The following is a 10084-nucleotide window of genomic DNA, read 5'->3' as shown; positions in this document are numbered from 1 at the left end:
TACCTCGGGTTAAGAACTTAATTCGTTCTGGAGGTCCGTTCTTAACCTGAAACTGTTCTTAACCTGAGGTACTTTAGCTAATGGGGCCTCCCGCTGCTGCCATGCCGCCGCCACACGATTTCTGTTCTCCTGAAGCAAAGTTCTTAACCTGAGGTACTATTTCTGGGTTAGCGGAGTCTAACCTGAAGCGTGTGCAACCCGAGGTTGAAAATCGATGAAAGTACATGACTGGCCATGACATAGACTGTTGTACCTGCTAAGCCTCAGTAGTAGAGAGTCCATGCTTTACCCTTCCTGGGTGTAAGACTTATGCTGGCAAGGTGCCTACTGTTGAATAGCGTTTCTCAAACCTGAATCCCAACTGTTGTTGGACTACAACTCCCATCATCCCTAGCTAGCAGGCTCAATGGTCAGGGATGATGGGAATTGTAGTCCAACAACAGTTGGGATTCAGGTTTGAGAAACACTGGTCTAGCCATTGACCACACCTTAACTTGAATTAATGGTGGGGCCTGGGGCTGTGTTGAAGGCCTAATTATTCCTATTAATAAATGGTTGCAAAGAAAGCAGTGCTTAATGGCATATGTCCCATGGCTATTATAACGGAACCCCTCACCATACACTTCTCAGAGCTGCTTTTCATACATGCTCCATAGCTGAGTTTCAGGTAGTCAAACAAAACCAGTCCTGCATAGCACCCCATCCCCCTTAATCCTACTATGTACCACTAGCTCTGGACTACTCATAAATGATTTGTACAAACATGGAAGGGCGGAACACTGAGAGGTAGTGTCAGCTTCTCATGTTGCTGCTTTGAAAGGGTTACAGAAATCTGCAGTTTGGTGAGAGGTCAGCAGAGTGGAAAAATTGGCAATGGTGCATATACAAGAGTAGGGACAATCTGTGGCCTTTGAAAGATACTTTTAGACTTCAACCCAAGGCCTAATGGCCGGGACCAACAAAATCTCTTAAGACCTACAGCTATCTGTAAAAGCAGCATTGTCTTGTACACTGCCTGGAATCTGTTATGAAAAGACAGTTGTGAGCTACAGGGAGATCAATCAGTTTCTTAAGATATTGCCACCATTGTCCCTTCTCTTCTGCTAAAGAGGAACGGATGCCACACCATATTAAAATGATTTTTATTTTCGTTTAAAAAATCCCTGCCTACATAGTGGAAGAGTAACAAGACCCTGAGGTGAGGGGGTCATATTGCTCCTTCCTCCACTACCAGGAATACCAATACTTCATCCTACATAGGCTGGATTATGTGGGCAAGACATTGCTGTCTCACCGCAGCTGCCTGCAGCTGGGGGGGCTCTTCCACCTTCATCCTAAGACTGCTGGAGCAGTTTGCTGCAGCTGGTACAATTGTGGCATGTGAGGTCACCAGCACCTCGGGGAACTGAGCTGTCCATTATGCTGCCCCCTGAGAGCAGCCTGTGGTTTCCAGTCTTCCGGCAGCTGGTCAACTCTGCCCTTTATCGAACTCAAATTGTCAAGAGAGGAGTCTTCTGTTCCACAATGCAGGGTGGAGTCTCCCAACTCAGGCCAGATCCATAGGGGGTGTGTGTGGAGGGTAGTAGAACTCGGGTGACCCAGTGCCTAGAAAAGAGAACATCTTTCAATGAATAAATGGAACACAGGAAGACATTTACAGGCTTGCTAGTATATTCCGCCCAAGCATTTTCCAGATTACAGAGAACCTAGAGGGCTACAGCATTACTGTGGAATGCAAAATAAGCAGCTTCAGCTGTGCTAATAGTACCTTGCTTCGTCAAGATCCAGCCAATCCCAGCCACCCTATTATCCAAAAGACAGGGCAGAGTATACCAGTTGCACATTTCCCGTTCTCACCTCTGTGTCTCCACACCCAGGAAAACCTTCCAATTTCCCAAAGGACCATAGTTGTATGGGTTTTGGAAGACCTAGAGCCAATGGAAAAGTAGCATGAAATTCTGCTAGGTGGTTCTAGCATATTCATTCATTCTTCCATTCTGCATAGCAACCCCTCTTGGGGAAATCTGGCTATGGTCAAACTTCAGAATTATTCAGATGGTCAAAAATAAGTGCGACGGAATCATACCCTTAAAAGAAAAAAGTCTCCCTGTATTAAAATTAATTCAAATAAAATTTTAAAAGAAAAAAGTATATTCAAATGCATGCCTGATTAAAAATAGTTTTGTGTTTTCTGGAAGCCGGAGAATAACAGAGTCAACTCAAGAGGAAGGGGCTGCAAGAGAAAAGGCCCTGTTTTAGCTATTTTTCTAACTAAACACCCTGAACTGATGGAAATCTAGCGTGACACACACATCAAGCAAATAGGTGAGCGCAGCTGTTCTGCCTCCATTTTCTCCCCCACCCCATTGAAGGTTGAGCCTTGCCCTCCTCACCTTGCCCTTCAATCGGAGTCTCTTTCTTTCTTTGCGGTTTATGTGCCTTTCAATGCTGGTCTCACCACGAGTGATGAGGACAGAATGCCAGAGCATGAGAGCGCCCAGTGCCAAGGCTACTGAACTGCAGGGAAATGAACAGAGGAATGTTGCAGCGGATGGGCAGACACCAAGTAGCTGAAATAGCTGGAGCAAGTCGCTTATTATCTCTCACTGACAGCTGGATGAGGCTTTTGCAGAGAGCAGAGAATAAGACAGCTAGAAAGCTGTGTACTCCGGAGGCTGACTTGGCAGCTTTCTCAAAGCATTCCGGAGAGACTTGCCCCTCCTCTTCCCCATGAGCACCAAACAACCAGATCAGTTACCTGCAGAGGACCCAGGCATACACTATACTCTTGTGGAAAGCTCGCTGGCGGAAGGAGAAGGTGGGTGGCGGTGTCTGAGAGTAAGTCTGCAAGGAAAAAGCAGATGTTGCGGTGGCCAGGGATGCGAGGATGCAGCGGAGGATGCTGTGACCCCAAACCAATGAGATGTGGAGGTCTTTCAAGGACAAATGGGTGGACGGACAGCACAGCACAGCACAAGACAGACACCTCCTGAGAGGCAAGGGTCTTGATCATGAATCAGCGATGGGGCAGAGCATGGGTACTGGGGTTCAATACTCACTTCCCTTACTCCCCATTTACATACATTATCTTTTGGAAGCCAGTTGTGCAAACAATTCCTCCCCTCCATGGCACAACCAACTGCAGCTGAATGGGCTCGGGCTCCCTTAGGGGGAAGAAGGGAAGGAGTGATTCTACCCAGGAAAGGGAATCTGAGCAGTCACAGCCACGGCTGTAGAGTCAATTCCTGGGGCAGAGCAGCAAGCTCCCCCTGCCATGCTCTGCCCTGTCCCTGTCCCTGACTTGAGCAGCGGAGCAGCAGGTACCCCACCTGATTGGCTGTCACGTGCAGTCTCCCCTTGTCAAGCAGTTTCATTTTCTATCGGATGGAAAAGAGGCTGCCAGTTACACACACTCAGTTCTCCTCGGCCTATGTAACTCCTCGTGCAGTTATCCAGGCCAGGAGGAAGAGCCCCTCCCCCTCCATTGAGAAAGCACCCCCCCTCCCATGCCACCATGTGCCCAGACAGACCCCAGTTCAGCCAGAAACCTCACCTCAATGGCAGCGTAGGCCTCCCAGAATAGGTCCCAGCCGCTGACGCTGCTGTAGATGCAGCCCATGGTCATGAACAGCATAAAGGAGAAGAAGTAGCGGTGGTTGAAGTGCCCCACGCAGTTGTTCAGCCATGCTGTCCCTTGGGGTTAAAGGTCTGTAAAAACAGGCAAAAATCTCCAACCCTCCTCACCCTGTAACGGGATAGCCAATTCTGGAGCTCCCAACCAAACCGTACTGGCGATTTAAATGATCCACCTAATGCCATGCCACCTGTTGGGGCTCCTTCCAATTTTGCTGCTCCTTTCAATTTGGGGGAGTGAGGAGATCTGTTTACTCAGGACACACTTTAATAAAGCCATAACCCAGCAGGCAAGGAGAACAGGGGATGATGCTTCACATAGGAGGAATAGCAGTTCTGGCCTAAGAACCATTTTGCTTTGGTGCTGAAACAGGAATGCCGCCTCTGAAATGCAGCTGATTGTTCCTAAAACATTTACTGAGACATGCCTTACAGGAGATCTGCACAAATACTTTTCCTTTTCCTCTTCGATGTTGCAAGTTTACCCCCTTGGACCAGTTAATCTCAAGACATTCTTTACTTTCCCTGGAGATACATATTATCACTTCGCATATATCATCACGTTCCTGGGACAAGTGACCTTACAGGAGACCCCCCAAGTCAGTCCAGCTATGGGCCTGCAGAAGGATACGGCAGTGATGGTCCATCTTCAACACACACCTGTGGAAGGGAAATAGCATTTGCATTAGGGCACTATTGCACACTGGAGGTGAGACAGAAGGAGACAGTGCAGCACAGCTTAAATAGTAAGGAAATGATGCAGCTATGGAACATGACACGGTGCAGCAACACAAGGCAAGAAAAACAAGAACAAGTCACCATTCGATCCCTTAATGTGCATGCAAGCAAGAGACCGGCTGAAGGCTGCTTGGCGAGAGCTGGGTACTGGCTGCTCACTGGCCTTAATACAAAGCCCTCTGCCGTCTTTGACAATGTTACCTTAGTGTAAGGAGACTTCTGCACAAACTTGCAGGTGTTCCTAAAGGTAGAGATGCATATAGTCTATAGATACGCAGATGCACCCCAAGGCTACACAGCATTTGGCAGAATTTAGCTTCTTGAGCATGTTTCCTTTCATTAAAAAAGGGCAAGTTTCTAACCTTTATGGCTTGGGAAATAAAACCAAAGGTTTAAAGTGAGTGGAGAAAGCAAAGAAAATTCAAAGAGGAGGAGGACTGAGCAGCATTTCCAAAGCTCTGATGTTCTACATAGTCCTACATAGTCCCTAATCCCACAGGTAGCAGACATTATGCAAAACAGACATATGCAGACTGAACATATTTGCCTAATTTATTAAAAACCCCCTCCCATGCCGCCCTTCCTCTATTTACTGTACTTTCTTTTTCAGTGCCGAGAAACTATGTTGATGTTCTTACAGGTTATATCTCAGCTGAAAGAGTTAGAGGGACTCCAGGACTTCAGCATGAGAAACAGGCAACAATTCATCTATGTCCAGATTATTATTGTCATTCTCAATTCTGCATCAGAGGAAACTCTCACGCCATATCCAAAATTATGAAGATCACAAAAGTGTGCAATGAATCAAGTAGTTACGGTATGCTTCCTGCATTCTCATGCTTTATTCTGAAACAAATATTTGGATATTTGGGGAAAATATAAGAGAATCACGAGAAGTATATGCCAAAAGGGGAACATGGAGTTCAGAAAGCTTTCTAAAATTCTCAGGAGTCTTTGCCAGACACAGGATTCTACACCAGCTACCACAAGACATTTCATGCTCACATACAATGTAAAGACAAATGACCCTGCTTATCTGCCTGCCCATAAAGCATCTTTAAAGGGTTCAGGTTTTCATACATGACACTGGTCTGATACAAGGGGAATGCCCACCTGTTGCAGATGCTGCAGTGGTGGGTCCGGGCAGGCTTCGGGGCAATACATTTCCTGCAGATGGAGACAGCAGCGACATCGCTCTTCAACTGCTGCTGGAAGGAACATCGATAGCCCTTAGCATGGTTGCAAGAGTGCCATTGCCCTTACACAAACCCAAATTACACTGGGTCAAGCATATTTGGGCATGGGCCCTCTGGAGCTTGCACACAGCGGCAACTCAAGATCAGCCCTTTGTCCGTAACGTTCTGTGTAAGAGTCACCAGTGACAAGAAGTGGTAGGAAATCATGTCCTACCATGGATCTCGGTGTTAAAAAATAAACTTAATAAAAGTGAAATTAGAGATATCGGTGCCTCTACCCTACCTGTGGAGGAAAACCGGGCTGAGTAGTGATGGCCATATAGTAGTGGAAGACAATCATGACGAGGTTCCAGTGACCATAGATGAAATGCCAGAAGATCCAAGGAAGGGGGTAGGTTCGCAAGACAAGTGGCAAGAGGCAGACATACACTATGGCCACCACTGAGCTGGTCAGAGTGATCACCAGAGCCACAAACACCTGTTGAGGGGGAAGAGGGAAGGGTCTGAGCCACCAACACACTGCAGACAAGTCTCAGCCCTTTCGATGGAGGAATGTCTCCGGTGGATGGATCCCCACGCTAAACCCAACTTGGTCTCCCCATAGTCTGAAGAAAACAGCAGCGCTGGGGGACCACCAAAGAATTCAGTGAAGCATCAGCGCCATCTCCTCCCACATCTGCAAGGTCATGTATCTTCTTGCCCAGCTTAGATGTTTGATGGTGGCTTGAAGCCCGGGGCTCAAGCTCTTGAATTCCTAGAGCTGAACATGTCTCCAGCGGGCCTGAAGCTGCACTCCACTGCCTTTCCTCCCGAGATACTCACCACCCCAAACCAGCGGGTGACGTGATCCACCAGCCAGTAGATGGGCTCAAAGAGGGCGTCGAGAGCAGTGTCGCCGTTAGCAAAGGAGTTGTACACCAGGGAGCGCAAACAGAGGCGCCCGTACAGCCAGAGCTGCCCCACATGCTTAGTCAGCCAGAACCGGCGCCGCTGACCTATCCGCAGGCATTTCAGGAAGAAGCGCATGACAGCGGAGTACATCCTCTGGCGGCTCCTCATCCCTGCCGCTCAGAGCCTGTGGAGAGAGGAAGCAGTGTTAAGTAGATACTGGACAAAGTCTTGGTGCCAAATATTCAGCGGTTGTGTCTACTGCTCCAGCATCACGATGCTAATGGGTGTAGGAAGGTGGAAGAGTCACGGCTGATCATAGGATAGTGTTGAGGGTGAGGAGTCACTCTCACTTCAGACGACTCCAGTGTAGCATCGGTGGAAAGGTTTTGCTCACCCACTGCTGTCCGTGTGAGCGAGTAGAATGCACCCAGAGCTGAAAGTGTCCCCTCTGTGGCTCTGCCAATTCTCCTGCCTGTCTTCCGAAATGGAATACCCAGGCTCCTTGCGTGAATGTATATACACTGAGTTCAAAGGGCAAGAGATTGCCCAGAGCACACACATCACCCCAAATGCCAAAGAGCCACATCTATGAAGTTTGCATTGGGATTTCCTTTCCCAATTGTCACTGCAACATAATGGAGAAAACGGCTATCAGTGGCTACTAGCCAGGATGGCTATGCTCTGCCTCCAAGGTTGGGAGCTTCTGAATCCCAGTTGCTGGAAACTGCAGAAGGGCAGAAGGGGAGAGTGCTTCTGTGCTCAGGTCCTGCTTGCAGGTTCCTCCCATGCATCTGGTTGGCCTCTGTAAGAACAGGATGGTGGACTAGACAGGTCATTGCCTGATCCAGCAGGTTCCTAACTTCAGCTCTCATAGCAAAGGGAGAGAAAGAATGACTGAGGAAACCAGGCATCTCATGAGTGGCGGGGATACAGTGCCTTTCCCCAAAGTTGTTTGCTGTGGTGTAGTCCAGAATTTTTAGGGTAGGGCGGATACCTTGAGTTAGGGATGGACCCTTCCAAAACAGAAGACAAGCCCATATAGAGCTGAGCACCTATGAGATTTAGAGAGCTGACATGCAGGGAGGGAGAGGATTGAATCCTTGCTCCCATGCATCCTTTCATCTCTGCAAAATATTTCTGGGTTGGGAAAGAATTGACTGGCGAGAGGGGTGGGGTGGGGAACCAACAGTGATACCTTCCCAAACCTAGTCCTGGTCTTGAGAGAGTTCAGCGTGTCCCCTTGACATTTCTACCTCAGTTGCGGAAAATATCCAATTTAGACCTGTCTACTAAAGATAGCAGGGCTAAGGAGGCCAAAATGATAAAAGAGGAGGAACAAAATGATGGCACTTACCTGCTCGCAGAACTCCAGCATCAAGCTGCAGCTAATCTAAGAGCAAGAGGGAACCTGAGCTAGGCCAGCTCTGGAGAAAGCTGATCTTGGCCAATTAATATTAACCAAGAATGTGACCCTATGAACCCCTCAGGGGTGGTGACAGTACCAGCAAGGTGGAACTTAGTAAGGGGGTGCAGAAATGAAACAAAGAGACCTAAAAAGGAATTTGGCACCACTGTCGAGAGATCAAATTATTTTTTTTAGCGTATGGAAACTTAGGGAAGTAGGCCTATGGCTGACTCTGCAGCAACCATTATGCCCAATCTCCACTTACATCTTGCTGTACCAGCAACCTCTCACCCCACTCAAATTCTACTTGCCTCGAAAAGGTGTCCTGGTGCTCTCAGCAGAGTACATTCCTTGTAGTTAGTCTGAACACAAACCTAGTGACCCTATTTTGGTTCATCTAAGGGTAAGTTATAGCTGCACATTTAGCAGGGATAATAATACCTCACAGGCTCTCACACATGAATGTATTTTCACAGGGATGGGACGGGAGAGGGCCAGAATAGTTCTGGTTACAGGTAGGTAGCCGTGTTGGACTGCCATAGTCGAAACACAATAAAATAAAGTAAAAATCCTTCCAGTAGCACCTTAGAGACTAACTAAGTTTGCTCTTGGTATGAGCTTTTGTGTGCATGCACACTTCTTCAGATACCAGAAGAAGAAGAAGAAGAAGAGGAGGAGGAGGAGGAGGAGTTTGGATTTGGTATCCCGCTTTATCACTACCCGAAGGAGTCTCAAAGTGGCTAACATTCTCCTTTCCCTTCCTCCCCCACAGCAAACACTCTGTGAGGTGAGTGGGGCTGAGAGACATCAAAGAAGTGTGACTAGCCCAAGGTCACCCAGCAGCTGCATGTGGAGGAGCAGAGACGCGAACCCGGTTCCCCAGATTATGAGTCTACCACTCTTAACCACTACACCACACTGGCTCTGAAGAAGTGTGCATGCACACGAAAGCTCATACCAACAACAAGCTTAGCTGGTCTCTAAGGTGCTACTGGAAGGAATTTTTTTATTTTTTTATTGTGTTTCAGCATAGTTCTGGGTCTTCTTAATTCTGCTGATGTAGAAACTTTGGTAAAATTGGGCAACACATTGCAGAATTCCTGCAGCGCTCTACCCAGTAGCCAAATAAATAGCAAGAACACCTCCAAGTCTCTCCCCCACCCCCAAAGCAAACAGATTATTTTACTTGGTTCCTAACAGAATGCGTTGTTGCAAACCACTTTGAGATTTATTTAATAATAATAATAATAATAATAATATCACATAATTCGTTTTCATGAGGCAATATATTTAGAGACAAAATTAGAGCTTTCAGGCAAAGTATACCAGCTCATATGCAGCTAGATGATAAAAGTGTTCACACACAGCAGCCCATCTGTGTTGACATTACAGCTGAAAATAACACAGAGAAAGAGGGAGAGAGAAAGAGACATTGTCTCTGCCAGTAATCACATGCACCCAGAACTCGGCCCATTCTCTGCCAGTTGAGCAGAGCTGGCATCCTTCCTGAGCACGGATTAAGGGTGATTTCTGAAGGCAGCATTGCCCCTCTAGTCTAGCAGATGGCAGCAACAGCAGAAGTCACACAAGGTAAGATTAACCACTGAGATGGTTATCAGACAGCGGGACCTGCGTGGGTGAGTCAATGGGCCCCCAGTGGCGTGGGGGGAAGGGATTTTGTCTCCACTATATTTTCTAAGATAAAGGAGATCAGTTGAGGTTAAAACTACACCTCCGCGTGAGCCCCAGCTTGCCTGCTCTAGGCATTCCAACGTGCATTCCAAGGATGCAGTCATTCGAGACGCTGCTAAGCAATATCTGGGAAAGCGAAGAGCACCTAGCGCCAGCTTTGTTGCACAGACAGGGCACGGGAGCTTTAGCAAGCAGGCAAAGCCCTTAAGCAGCAATGGAGAAGAGAAAGCTACCCGGCGGCGAAGGAGCACAGGCTCTCCCGAAGCGTACAGGGGAAACGAGGTCTTCCCCAGCATGCACCGCAGGACCACCGCGCGTCAGAGGGATCCCCCTCGCCTTACCTGGTACTGCCATGATCAGGGTGTAGTCATACCGAGACTACAACCCGCTCCCCGCGTTACCGCATCCACCGAGGCATCCTGCTCCCTGTCTTTGACTACTCTCACCGTTGCGCATGCGCGACTCCACGCCGCGAGAGCTAAGCGGAACTACGATTCCCGTCACCCACTGCGCGTCGCTTCGCATGGTC

The 10084-nt window shown here is 48.1% G+C and overlaps 1 protein-coding gene across 6 annotated transcripts; it reads right to left on the bottom strand.

The window, feature by feature from the left end:
• Window positions 1–1128: 1128 nt before the first annotated feature.
• Window positions 1129–10018, bottom strand: ZDHHC16 (zinc finger DHHC-type palmitoyltransferase 16). Of its 6 annotated transcripts, none has more exons than XM_033149872.1 (11): window positions 9897–10018; window positions 6390–6642; window positions 5851–6045; window positions 5485–5579; window positions 4265–4293; window positions 3554–3693; window positions 3330–3377; window positions 2759–2844; window positions 2394–2517; window positions 1858–1928; window positions 1129–1605 (listed from the first exon to the last, which is right to left on the bottom strand). In XM_033149872.1, exons 2-11 carry the CDS (start codon window positions 6624–6626, stop codon window positions 1491–1493), a joined length of 1140 nt encoding a protein of 379 aa, XP_033005763.1. In that variant the 5' UTR covers window positions 6627–6642; window positions 9897–10018; the 3' UTR covers window positions 1129–1490. The 6 variants fall into 6 exon arrangements, with proteins under 6 accessions (XP_033005763.1, XP_033005765.1, XP_033005764.1 ...); XM_033149874.1 differs by having other exon boundaries at window positions 3554–3687; XM_033149873.1 differs by having other exon boundaries at window positions 5485–5576.
• Between the last annotated feature and the right edge of the window lie 66 nt (window positions 10019–10084).

This window comes from Lacerta agilis, chromosome 5 (genome assembly GCF_009819535.1).
Source record: "Lacerta agilis isolate rLacAgi1 chromosome 5, rLacAgi1.pri, whole genome shotgun sequence".
NCBI lineage: Eukaryota > Metazoa > Chordata > Lepidosauria > Squamata > Lacertidae > Lacerta > Lacerta agilis.
The sequence above is the reverse complement of the archived record's forward strand: the minus strand, read 5'-3'. Positions and strand labels throughout refer to the sequence as shown.